We start from the raw sequence: 14,298 nt of genomic DNA, 5'->3' as shown, positions 1-14,298 counted from the left end.
TACAGACTTATGATACACTGAGTAGTTAATAACTGAATCTAAATTACACACTTATGAATACACTAAGTAGTTGATAATTGGACCTAAAACTATAGACATGGATACACTAAATAGTTGATAACTGAACCTAAAATTACAGACATGGATACACTAAATAGTTAACAACTGAACCACAAGTATATTCATGTGGATACACTAAATAGTTAATAACTGAGTGTAAAATTACAGTCATATGGAGACACTAAGTAGTTAACAATTGAACCTAAAAATATGGATTTATGGATACACTAAGTACTTAATAACTGAACTACAAGTACAGTCTTGTGGATACATGAAGTAGTTAATAACTGAACCTAAATATATACGGACGGACTTATGGATACACTAAGTAGTGTGTATTCATTGCAATCTTTGTTTTTCTCTTCTTATGAAATGTTTAGTTCATTATGAGCCGTTTCATTTTTGGTTTTCCAACAGCAAAATGATAAAGCAACTCTTTTCACAATGTAAAGATTTAGAAATGATAAATATGAATAAAGGTATACGTAGATGTTACCCAGTATTTTGTATTAGTAAAAAAATGTTAAGTGGCAACTTTCTCTTCTATTTTCACCAATGTTGTGTTTTGTTTTTTTTTATATATGTTTTAGTTTCAATGAAACGTTTAGTATGTAATTACGAAAATCAGTAGTACTGAAATTTGATCTTGTTAAGTTTCTTTTTTTCCATACTTTTCAGAAATGTGCAGCATAGCGGGACGGAAAGAAAGAAACTACTAATTCTATAAAATATATTCTTCCATTTCCTGAATATTGTTTTGGTTGTCTTTTCAAAATGAAGTTATGGGTTAGTGAACAAACTAGATTGTATGTTAACTATTGTAAAGAATATCCAAAACTGGAGTTCAGTATAATAAGATAAAAATGAAATTCTGTATTTACATGAGTAAGGTTCACATTATCTATAAATAAATTTTCATTTTAATCATTCTTCAGGAATAATACTTTATTTTACTGATTTTTACTTTAACACAGTTGTTTTATAGTTCTTATGAAACTAAATGGATTAATTATCAGATTATGTCTACGTAACTTGTAGTTATTTTAATGTAATTTTATTTAATATACCAATACCAGTTATAAAGTATATTTGTTTTTAAATAATTCACAACTTTAGTTATTTCTTACACAAATAGTGTCACCCAAACCAGACTTTTGTTATAATAGTTGTAAAGTTTCATCATATTGTTAAACGCTAAGTTTTTGTAACACTAAAGTTTGAAGTTTGATCCTGGAGACAGAGACAACGCAGAGAAAATATTTTGCAGTTTTGAATTTAAATGAAACTAAACAAAATGATAAAAACCATTAAGATGGAATACAATATATTTTCTTCTTGCTTATTAACTTTGATAATAACATCTCAGTGAACATTTATGAGATATGATGTCCAAGTTTGATTATTGTTTTGTTGAAGGTACTTAATAAGATGCAAGATGACCTGTATAGAGAAGGATAGAGCAAATCACGTGTTGAATACTTAAGATAAACTTAAAACACGTGAAGAAACACCAGGTTTCTGTATTGTTTACTAAAAGTATACTGAGTGTCCGTAAATTGTTTTTTTTAATTTCGCACAAAGCTACACGAGGGCTATCTGCACTAGCTGTCCCTAATTTAGCAGTGTAAGACAAGAGGGAAGGTAGCTAGTCGTCACTACCTAGCACCAACTCTTGGGCTTCTCTTTTACCAACAAATAGTGGGATTGATCATCACATTATAATGCCCTTACGGCTGAAAGGGCGAGCATGTTTGGCGCAACAGGGATTTGAACCCATAATTTTCAGATTACAAGTCTAATACCCTAACCACCAGGCCATTCCTGAGCATGGAAAATTATGTTAGCATAATTGTTTACTCATTTTAAAATTATATATTAGCATAATTTCCATACACCAATTTAGTGCATGGTGGATCACAAGGGAAACTACATAGGTAAAGATTGCAAATCTCATCTTGAAATCATAAGATAAACTTAAGACATGACAAAAAATAAGGCAGCACCTTAATTTTTTTTTGTCTGTCCTAAAAATGTGTGATGCATCTTGCTATCTAAATGCACAATGTCTGCACTTCATTTCAATGGATATAAGTAAAAGGTGAATATAAATACAGTTTAGTAGACATTTTGTACAGCAACATATTAAAAGCTTATAAAGGTTTTTTAAAGAAGTCTAATGTTAGGTTGCAGGATTAAGTACGATAAAGTTTATCCCTAACTTAGCAAAAGGAAAAACGTGCAGTGTTAATTTATCTGTTTATCGAACATTTGCCATACTCAATAAAGGCTCAACAACCGTTAGGTCTAAAACAAGTGAACTTCTATATTTCAGTTTATGCTATTAAAATTCTTTTATATTATTCCATAAATCCAGTATGTATAGAAGTGACATTGCAATAATACTGTTATTTATTTGCATGGCAGTGAATGTTTAACACTGTCAGGGAAGGAAAACGTATATAACATTAACACAGAGTCCAGCCTCACACTGTTCTGAAGCTACATTATTTAACATTGTAAGGGTTGAAAACCAATGTGCACTTCATTTCAACTCGAGGTCTGGAAATTCAAAATCTTGACTCCAGTTATTTTTGAAAGAAATGGCCTTCAAAATATTTATAACTGATATAGTGATGGAACTGTTAGTGGTTAATTATGAAGTTGTTGTTTTTAAATATAAACTCAAGTAAACTTTGAACTTGTATAAAAATCTCACAAAACTAAGCCAATCAAATCTAAAATCCTAACTCTTTTGACATTTATGGATGCAAAAGAGGTCAGTAAATTTTGTTAAGTTTGTCACCATGGCTAAAATTGAGACTCTCAGTACAGTATTTGTAAATATGCCTAAAGATATACATGTAAGTTAGCCTCATTATAAATCAAAGACAGGAGATAAAGGTGGAGTTGCATATGTTATGTCTGTTGTCCATTCTTAATGAGGCTTAGCATAACCAGGTGGTTAGAGCACTCAACTCGTAATCTGAGGGTCATGGGTTTGAATCCCTGTCAACAAAACATACTCGCCCTTTCAGTTGTGGGGGCATTATAATATGATGGTCAATCCCATTATTCATTGGTAAAAGAGTAGCCCAAGAGGTGGTGGTGGTGGGTGGTGATGACTAGCTAGCTTCCCTTTGGTTTCACACTACTAAATTAGGGATGGCTAGTGCAGATAACACTGCACAACAATTTTTTGAAAAATTTTGCTTCCTGAAAAGTTTTGCTGGTTGTCACAGGTACCTGGTGGGTATGCACAAATATAGTTTTGTTTTTTTCTTCATCACGTACGAACTCTGAGAAATAGACAGTTAACTGTTTACTGGCAATAACATATTTAATTGCATTTATGTTTCTAATACGCTATTAAGTTCAACATAATTAAGTGTTTTGCTCCTGATTTTCGTTTGTATTCAATGTCCGGTGCATCACGTTGCAGTGTTCAACAGTAGTCAGCAAGCATTGATGGATTCCAGTTGCCCTGATATCATTTTTCCATTGTAGCATTGTCCTGGTGAAAACTGAATATTTTGATGAAACGGTACGTGGTGGGCAAATTTGGATGTGATTTTCGTGATCAGCAGCCAAAATCCTTTGAGGAACACCCAACAGTGTTCAAGAAGCAAAAACTTTGTTGTGCAGTATAACCCTTGTGTAGCTTTGCGCAAAATTCAAAAACAAACAGTTTTTATTGAGGGTAGTTTAAATTAAATGATATATTTTGCTGTCCTGTCATGAGGTATGGTTGATATACTCCAATTAACCTACATTATTTAACCTCCCAAGAGTTGCAATATAAATGAAATATGGTGCATTCAACTTTAAGTTGCATTCTGTTGAAAATTCAACTCAAGTATATAACATGCCTTTTTTAAAAAAAAAGTAAAATTGTATTTTTCTGAATAAAACTGGTTGAATTTGACATTTTTCATGAGGAACATGTGATGTTTGATAATAAGTGTTATATTTTGAAAAAACAAACATTTGGGGTAAAGTCCAATATTCAATCCTTGGTTGATTGTGAGCCAACAGTTTTATAATTTCTTTGACTTGATGTTTTACATATAAAAGAAAATTAGAACTTATATATGTAGTAAGTGTTTTTACTGAAATAAATAGAAGTGTGGAGATTTTTAATATCTGATATGTTTTCTGCAAACAACAAACAAAATCGTTTTGAATCTTGTGTTTTTATAACACAGATTATTAAACAACAAACAAAATCGTTTTGAATCTTGTGTTTTTATAACACAGATTATTAAACAACAAACAAAATCGTTTTGAATCTTGTGTTTTTATAACACAGATTATTAAACAACAAACAAAATCGTTTTGAATCTTGTGTTTTTATAACACAGATTATTAAACAATAAACAAAATCGTTTTGAATCTTGTGTTTTTATAACACAGATTATTAAGTGTAATGTAATGCTAGTTATACCAAAAGTACAGAAAGAAAGGTGACACAAAACCATAAAATAATCCTACATAAGTATATTAATATTGTACAGAAAGAAAGGTGACACAAAACCATAAAATAATCCTACATAAGTATATTAATATTGTACAGAAAGAAAGGTGACACAAAACCATAAAATAATCCTACATAAGTATATTAATATTGTACAGAAAGAAAGGTGACACAAAACCATAAAATAATCCTACATAAGTATATTAATATTGTACAGAAAGAAAGGTGACACAAAACCATAAAATAATCCTACATAAGTATATTAATATTGTACAGAAAGAAAGGTGACACAAAACCATAAAATAATCCTACATAAGTATATTAATATTGTACAGAAAGAAAGGTGACACAAAACCATAAAATAATCCTACATAAGTATATTAATATTGTACAGAAAGAAAGGTGACACAAAACCATAAAATAATCCTACATAAGTATATTAATATTGTACAGAAAGAAAGGTGACACAAAACCATAAAATAATCCTACATAAGTATATTAATATTGTACAGAAAGAAAGGTGACACAAAACCATAAAATAATCCTACATAAGTATATTAATATTGTACAGAAAGAAAGGTGACACAAAACCATAAAATAATCCTACATAAGTATATTAATATTGTACAGAAAGAAAGGTGACACAAAACCATAAATAATCCTACATAAGTATATTAATATTGTACAGAAAGAAAGGTGACACAAAACCATAAAATAATCCTACATAAGTATATTAATATTGTACAGAAAGAAAGGTGACACAAAACCATAAAATAATCCTACATAAGTATATTAATATTGTACAGAAAGAAAGGTGACACAAAACCATAAAATAATCCTACATAAGTATATTAATATTGTACAGAAAGAAAGGTGACACAAAACCATAAAATAATCCTACATAAGTATATTAATATTGTACAGAAAGAAAGGTGACACAAAACCATAAAATAATCCTACATAAGTATATTAATATTGTACAGAAAGAAAGGTGACACAAAACCATAAAATAATCCTACATAAGTATATTAATATTGTACAGAAAGAAAGGTGACACAAAACCATAAAATAATCCTACATAAGTATATTAATATTGTACAGAAAGAAAGGTGACACAAAACCATAAAATAATCCTACATAAGTATATTAATATTGTACAGAAAGAAAGGTGACACAAAACCATAAAATAATCCTACATAAGTATATTAATATTGTACAGAAAGAAAGGTGACACAAAACCATAAAATAATCCTACATAAGTATATTAATATTGTACAGAAAGAAAGGTGACACAAAACCATAAAATAATCCTACATAAGTATATTAATATTGTACAGAAAGAAAGGTGACACAAAACCATAAAATAATCCTACATAAGTATATTAATATTGTACAGAAAGAAAGGTGACACAAAACCATAAAATAATCCTACATAAGTATATTAATATTGTACAGAAAGAAAGGTGACACAAAACCATAAAATAATCCTACATAAGTATATTAATATTGCCAATAATAAGGTTTATCAGCAACTTAAGCTGTGTAGTGTTGTAAAGTACCACACTGGTTAATAGTTTATAAGATTGTAAGGTTAACTCACTGGTTACTTATGTAGGGACTTGTGCGTGGTTTTATGTTTCCATACTTACCATGTTTCTATACTTTTTTGGTATTGACACACCTACATCACGCTTAATTTTTAGAAATGTTTAATCACTTATGTCCCTTCTTTTGTTAAACAATTTCATTGAGGTAGATTCATAAGTGAACACTTGTTATGTATTAAAGTAATATACATAGTTAATACCACATCATTTTGTCAGTTTCTCTAATTTTTTATTACATTTTGGGAGAAATGAAGTTGGGATGTTTCCTCCAAGATGGTATATGTGCCTCAGAGTGTTGGACTGCCATTGAGGGGCTACTCACTGAACTCGCATTTCCAACTTCACCCAATTGATTTTATGCACTTATAAAAGACCACACCACAAGCTAAGGTCATGTCAGTTAACAAGAAGGACATCATACAGAATCCAGTCCATGTAGTATGATACTATCAATACACACTCATAGCTGCCAAGCTGGACCCTACTGAAAATTTGAAGAAAAGAAGACTGATATAAAGTATTGTTTTGACAATGAAGACACTGGTGTATATCAATAATTTATATATACACATATCTCTCAGTGGTATAAGAACAATTTTCGCAGCTATCTAGCAGCCGGAAAGGAAAATGCTGTTTGTGATGCATGTAACTAATATATACTTATAAATTGAACTCACTGCTAAGTAGTATGTTTCTTACTTTATTTCCCAAACAAATTTGTGTGGTGGAGGAACAGAATACTATTACTGTTATACAAGCTGTGAAACACTCGATAATGACAATCAGGTACTCAAATAAGGCTGTAACTCAAATTTACCACTTATTTCTAAGCATCATAGAGCGACCAGATTGAATGTCTTGACCATTTTCATCTCGGCCCATTCCTACATATTAAGCACTACTGTGCCTAATGATGAAACGTTTGGGGTTTTGTGTTTTTTAGTGGGGTCTATTATGAAAAGTTCAAGGTGTGTCAAATGACTCTTTTTTTGTTGCAATGGATGGTTTCAATGTAGTAAATAAATATAAAAAGAACTTTAGAAATTGCAAAACTGACTTCAGATGGCAGTGCGAAATAACAAATTGTACTCTTTTTATGATAATGATTGCGTTTATCATTCACGTGTTATGTCCTTTTATCGTTTAGTTTATCTATGATTTTTTGGTTCCATTAAATAACTAATTCGCCTCCTAGCTAATCATTTCCATTTGAATGAGCACATTTACGTATGATGAAACTGACAACAGTTTCACCAGTGGTGGCATACAGATATTTTTAATGTAGCAAAAGAATATTTAGGTTTATGATTACATCAAGAGGTTCTATCCTGCCAGAAGCTTCAATAAGAGAGAGATTCATGAGATAGTTACTGAGGGATATTGTTGATGATGTGTGTCATTCGGTATTTTTATTGATATCGAAAATAAATGTTGGAATATTGTGTTTGCTTATTTTGGAATTATCTTTTTTTCTGGTTCTTTTTCCTGGTTTGATTATTATAGATTTATTAATATTTGTGATAAATTGTTTATTAGTATTGATGTGAAGTCTTGACGAGGCACTTGTTTGTTAACTGTGTTTTGGTAAGTGTTGAATTTATTTCTAAGTGTTGGTATTATGGATATATTGTTTTTCTTTTTCTTGAACCCTTATTGCAGGGTTTATTTCAGACCTTTACATTGGCACTCCAACAAGGATCTTTTTATAACGGTTGAATTGTGGCTTTGGATCTTTTTGTTTCTCAATTTGGTATCGAGTGACTAATTCAGTTTAAGTTAAATATAAGTCATCTAGTGCTTGAAAATAGTTCCCTGCTGGTACAGCGATAAGTCTATGGATTTACAACCCTAAAATCAGGGGCTCTATTCCCCTAGGTAGACACATCAGTAGTCTGATGTGGCCTTGCTATAAGAAAGAAGAAAACGCACACGCTTGAAAATAACTGTGTTACAAAGAGAGCTAGTAAGTATGTTGTGAGTTTGAATCAATGTGGGTCAGTATTGTCAGAACAGGAAGAAATGCTAACATACGTCGTGACTGATTACTAATAAGAGAACCTCTGTTGATCTACTAATAAGAGAACCTCTGTCTTCCTTCCGTAAAACACTGAGAGCTCAGTTTACCTACACATAAAATTCGTTGCTTTTCGTTACTGCGACAACTAAAATGGACCTCCTATGCTTAACCCTAAAGATTAATGGTGTGAAAGTATAGATGGTACAGATACTTGGTAGATTATTCAGTACTAAACAAAAATATATGGCAACAAACGATAAGAAATGATCTAACACTTCAAATAAAATCTTGAAGTAAATGTAACGTGTATCTTGCAGATGTAATGAGGAACTGTCAACTGTTAAAATATTTTGAAGCAAAGCTATTGTAACGAATAGCATTGCGAGCTAATGTTTAGCTGTTGTTAAAGATTTTGCCCTATCTTATTGGATTTAACTTTATTTATCAAAACTGAAATAACCCTTAACTTCTGCACAAATGTTCTTGAATTTAATGTGCTATCTTATGGACACGACTTTGAGACTGAAAAGATACTGGTTGAAGAAGTGGAATATTCACTTTTAAACAGTAAATAATTGGAACAATTGAAGTATTTTGTTGTGAAATAAGCATATGTTTTTTTTAACAATAAACCTATCCTTACAGATTTGTGTGAATACAGTACTGTAACCATGACAGAAAATACAGTCTTTAAAAGACTCGTCCTTATTCTCCCGTTAAATTACGAGTGAACATGATCAAGTGGATAAGATGTTTCAAGATGGATTAATTGAACCCTTCAATTCATCCTGGACTTCTCTGGTGGTTGTTGTTAAGTAAGATACTAATGATTTTAAGTTCAGTGTTGACTAAAGGACATAAAATTAAGGCTCAGAATCTGACTGCTATCCACTACCAGATATAAGTGATATTTTGAAAGAAAAAAAATGTTTCAAGATGGATTAATTGAACCCTTCAATTCATCATGGACTTCTCTGGTGGTTGTTGTTAAGTAAGATACTAATGATTTTAAGTTCTGTGTTGACTAAAGGACATCAAATCAAGGCTCAGAATCTGATTGCTATCCATTACCAGATATAAGTGATATTTGAAAACATTGTCAGGTATAACGTATGTCAGTACTTTTAAGTTTATCCAGTTGATATTGGCAAATACCTGTTAAGATGAAAGATCGACATAAAACTGGCTGCATAAGAGATAACGGACTTTATCAATTTAAAGTGATGTCTTTTGGTCTTAAGAATGTACCTGTCACCTTCCAGAACTTAATGATAAGTGTTTAGCAGGTGGAACTGAATGTTTTCTGGCTTCTATTGATGATATTATAGTGTTTTTACCATCATATGAAAGATGTTGAATTGGTTTTATACTTACAACTAATCTGACTATAAAAGTTTCTGGAAGCACATTTTGACAGTCAGAAGTATCATATTCAGATTTAAACTCTTTTTATTCATAAATCTACAAGTGCACGCCAACCAGATTTCTCTCGGAATGTGAGATTTTCCAATCGACTGACGAACTAGCCAACAGCATCTCAAACCATTGAAGAAAAAAAAGAGTAGAAATACAAGATGTCAAACAGAGGACAAGGAAAGATCCAATGTTGAAAAGGTTCAGAAGTGACAACAACAAGAGTTGCCAAGACACACCTAACGTAGGTGATGTAATGTTATTAAGGAAACGTTCTTTATCTTCAGTAAAATTATTTATTCCGAGTTGGAATGGACCTTTAGAAATCACGAAGTATGTTACTCCATTAGTGCATGAATTAAGAATCCTAGATTAGATGCAGTTATAGGATAATGTCATATTTATTATATGACATTATCATATTTATAATATGAAGATATCTCTATTTTCTTACAGAAAATGCTCTCGACAGTGAAAAAGATAGTAATCATCCCAGGCAGTTTCAGCAAGTTAAAAATGTCGATTGCAGAAAACATGATGGTCTTTCCTTAACAAGAAAGAGGGCTGCTGCTGGTGTGCCCACTTCTTGTTATGCCACAGATCCTACTAATGACTTATCTTCTCCACAAAGGATATTGGGATCTCGTCACAGAGTTAGTCATTATAGTTATCTGGTCTTCATAATATTCAACTTTTTGTAAGTTGAACTTAAACCAAAAGCTACAGAAGATCTATTTGAAGATTCAAAACATTAATGTCATTATGAAAGGGAGTTAAAAATAAGGATACGAAAATAGAAATATTTTATAGAAAATTACTAATGTCATCACTTCATTCCTCAAAGTGGCAAGGAGTATGAGATAACAGATTTTATTCCTTGATAGCTTTGGTTGTGTTTATCATTCATTATTTATCGGTGAATTTTTAGTTTCATTAAAACGCTAGCTCATGCTCTAGCCAATCCTTTGTATTTTGAGTAAATACACGTGTGATGAAACTGACACCAGCTTCCCTAGTGGTGACATGCAGGTTCTATTAGTGCCGAAGAAAAGAATGTAAATTTATAACCTCATGAGGTTGTATTATTTGTGGATAAATGACGTACCAGACGCTTGGCTAAGAGAAAGAAAGAGATTCCCGAGATAGATATTGAAGCACACAGGCCGCCAACTTGAGGAAGTTTACGATTGGAACTAAAACTTGAATCAGAGACATGTCCAAATAGCATATAAAACTTTAACAACACCAAAGTTATCTTGGAAAACTTCTACATTAAAAGCAGCAAGTTCTTTGTTCTGAGCGATTAAACTCTCAAAAAGATTCATTAAGTTAGACACTGTAGAAAACAAGTTACCAATTTAAGTAACAGATGAGATACACTGAGCATAGCTAAGTTTAAAAGTTTTTAACTTAATAATCTTTTAACGATGCTGTTACTTCAATGAATTTGACTAATTCAATAACTAAGTTCTATTTTAACATTATCTTATTATTACACATCAGTCATTAATACGTTGTAATACTAGATTGAATAATTATTTGGAGTTTGAGGAATGTTTGATATGCATCGTAATCCAGCTATAGCCAGTCAGGGACAGGGTTCTTGTAGAACTCTGGATGGAGAATTAATGTTTGATCCAAAAACATGATGTTTTATAAACGTTTACATCTGTTCTTCCGATTTTTAAATAAGCACTCACTGGCTAAGATCCATATAGATTGATTCAGTTGGAAAATTGTAAGTTTTTATCAAACAAAAATCATAACCAAATTATAATTTGTTAGCATAATATGCAGTTAAACGTCAGTTTTCTTACAAATATTCTTCCAATTGTTCCTTCTCCAATCATTCTGTATACTTCATTTTGTTTGGTGTCGATAACGTAACTTTACTCTCTGCTACGATCGCTCAATAAGATAAACAGTTGATTTCAACTCCTTGTAATTCAATTTGGAAAGTTTATTTCAGCAGAAATCAGCAATAGTCTGCTGGCTCTGTCCTCTCATAACTCCTCTACGTATTATTTGTTAACAGCATCCCTTTCCGAATCCAACATAAACATATTTATCACAATATTGCTGCTTAAAGCACCTTAAGAAATCTTATAAATTAATTGCCATTAGAATTCAAAGATCCCCAAACGCCATCATCAGCTGGCGTAATAATTAAAGAGTAGCCCACTCAAAACGACACGAATTATATTCAGACGCATCCTTAACAAAAACTTTCAAAAGTGTAGAACAAATTAAAATCAAATTAAACAATGCCGTAATGAAAATATACCAAACAGACAAGTTTCTAGATATAACCTTCGGCAGCCGTCTTACGTGGGTTGAACACCTTAAGCACGTTCACAAATATATCAGTAAATGTATTTTACATTCAGGTTAATCGTAGAAAGAAACAAAAGTTGCAAACCAGAAACATTAATTTAAAAAAATGTTCAGCCTAAACACGCCTCCTAAGAGAAAACGGGTGTCAAGTCACGTTCAACATACCCAGTAGAATTAAAAACAAATTAGAAATACAACAGAACACAGTTTTAAACATAACCCTAAGATCCCCAAAATATACCGTAATAAGCTATTTACGTAAAACATGTAACATTCAATCGATGAATGAAATGCTAACATCTCTTGAATTTAAATACTACAATAAAGCTTTTGTTTGTTTGTTTGTTTTTGGAATTTCGCACAAAGCTACACAATGGGCTATCTGTGCTCTGCCCACCACGGGTATCGAAACCCAGTTTTTAGCGCTGTAAGTCCGCAGACATACCGCTGATCTACTGGTGGGCCTTCACGAAAGTGTAGGATCTTTCTTTTAAAAGTTGAATACTTGCCACGAGTTTTTTTTTTTTTATTTCAGCGTTTCCTTTTCCTTGTTTTGAATAATTGTTGTTTATGGACTCTCCATTATACATTCGCTAGTGTATCTGATCTTTCTTTCCCTGACTGTGTGCGCCATACGTGAAGATTAAAAAAATTGTAATTTTTCGGTCATATCCACGTGTATATCTTCACGATAAAAGTAGTGAAATGAACATGTCTTAAATTATAATGTTTAGTGTGAAAGAGTTAGGGCTAGAGACTCTTACATTTTAAGGTTGCATTAAAACTTGACAGGTTTTATCTGTTATTTCTGATCTGTCAGAGATTCTCATTGGACAATTAAGAACCTTCCGGGTGTGACCCAATTGTTAGCGTGCATCGATTGTGAATTCGAAAGTTCACGGCTCGCACAGTTTAGCCAAGTGGTACACAGGATGAAAGCAATAAAAATACTGTTCGAAATAGTTTTGCTTTAAACTTTAAAACATGGTTTTGTTCATTATTTTTAGCAATGAATACTCTTTTGTCTGGGGGAAGAGAGCTAAAGGATTCATAATGAATGCTTTTCTAACCAGGGTTTCCTCTCTTCTCTTCCTATGTATTTGTATATATCAAAGTTCGTGATATGTACAACAAGAGGAAGTCATTCGTATATAGTTTATCAGATTAGTTGATTGTATTTGTTATTTACTTAAACAATTTTTGTTGTAAGAAACAAGTGAACGCGAGGTTTGTTCACTGTTATTCATTCAACAATTATATGGCCCGACATGGCCAGGTAGCTAAGACACTCGATTCGTAATACGAGGGTTTTGGGTTCGAATCCCCGTAACACCAAACATGTTTGCCCTTTCATTCGTGGGGGTGTTATAATGTTACGGTCAATCCTACTATTCGTTGGTAAAAGAGTAGCCCAAGAGTTGGTGGTGGATGGTGATAACTAACTGCCTTACTTCTAGTCTTACACTGCTAAATTAGGGACGGCTAGCGCAGACAGCCCTCGTGTAGCTTTGCGCGAAATTCAAACCAATCAACAATTTTAGTTAAGTCCTAACCTGTCGAATAAAACAGGAAAACTGCAAAATACTCTTTATAAACATCAGAAAAATTGTTAGAAAATTTTCGTAGTAATTTAGAAATATAAAAATAATGTGTTATAATAAAATAGATTAGAAACCACATTCAAATGTATAAACTTCGAAAATTAGAAACCGTATTCAAATTTTCTTGTTACTGTTTGTAATTAAGCACAAAGCTACACAACGGGTTTATCTGTGCTCTGCCCACCACAAGTATCGAAACTGGGTTTCTGGTCGTATAAGTCGAGAGACATGCCACTGAGGGGCGCATTAAAGAATTGAAGGCAAATATTATGTTAAATCTTTTTATAATTATTATTCAGTTGTTATAGAATTTTAGCTTGTTAGTTAGCCAGCTGCTGTCCTCAGGATGGAACCACAAGTTATTTCAGTGCAAGTCCGGCTATGGACAAGCGGCAGAAAAAAAAAAAAAAAAAGCCAAAACTATACAACATAAGCAAGAAACAAAAAAGGTATATGTTAGAAAGTGTGCTTTTCATACAGAATATCAAAGGAAGATTTCATCAAACGTCGTAAGTTTGTTGGTTCAAAGCTGTATTTATCTTATGACTCGGACAGGGAATGACGGATTCCTGCCGTCATTACAATATCCAACAGCTCTTGTGTTTTCATTATCAGATGACACATAACTTCGCTGGAACTGTAGGTTGATCAGCTTTACTGGGTACACAAACCACTAAGATAAAAAAACAAAACATGTCCTCACGTACTGTATGGTAGCGAAGAAAAGACCAAACAGGAATATTTTGTTAACTGCAAGTGTCAGCTCTTTCATGTTGTAGTTACATTGGACAGTTG

At 32.1% G+C, this 14,298-nt stretch overlaps 1 protein-coding gene across 1 annotated transcript in view; it reads left to right on the top strand.

Annotated features, from left to right (window-relative positions):
* LOC143251087 (uncharacterized) overlaps positions 1-4,197 on the top strand; it is a 60,994-nt gene extending 56,797 nt beyond the window's left edge. The window contains exon 19 of the mRNA XM_076502449.1: positions 739-4,197. Coding sequence (XP_076358564.1) covers positions 739-753 — 15 coding nt within the window. The 3' untranslated portion in view covers positions 754-4,197. The remainder of the gene's footprint in view (positions 1-738) is intronic.
* The last annotated feature ends 10,101 nt before the right edge of the window (positions 4,198-14,298 follow it).

This window comes from Tachypleus tridentatus, chromosome 5, assembly GCF_004210375.1.
Source record: "Tachypleus tridentatus isolate NWPU-2018 chromosome 5, ASM421037v1, whole genome shotgun sequence".
Classification (NCBI taxonomy): domain Eukaryota; kingdom Metazoa; phylum Arthropoda; class Merostomata; order Xiphosura; family Limulidae; genus Tachypleus; species Tachypleus tridentatus.
Note: the sequence above shows the minus strand (reverse complement) of the source record. Positions and strands in the feature narration are given on the sequence as shown.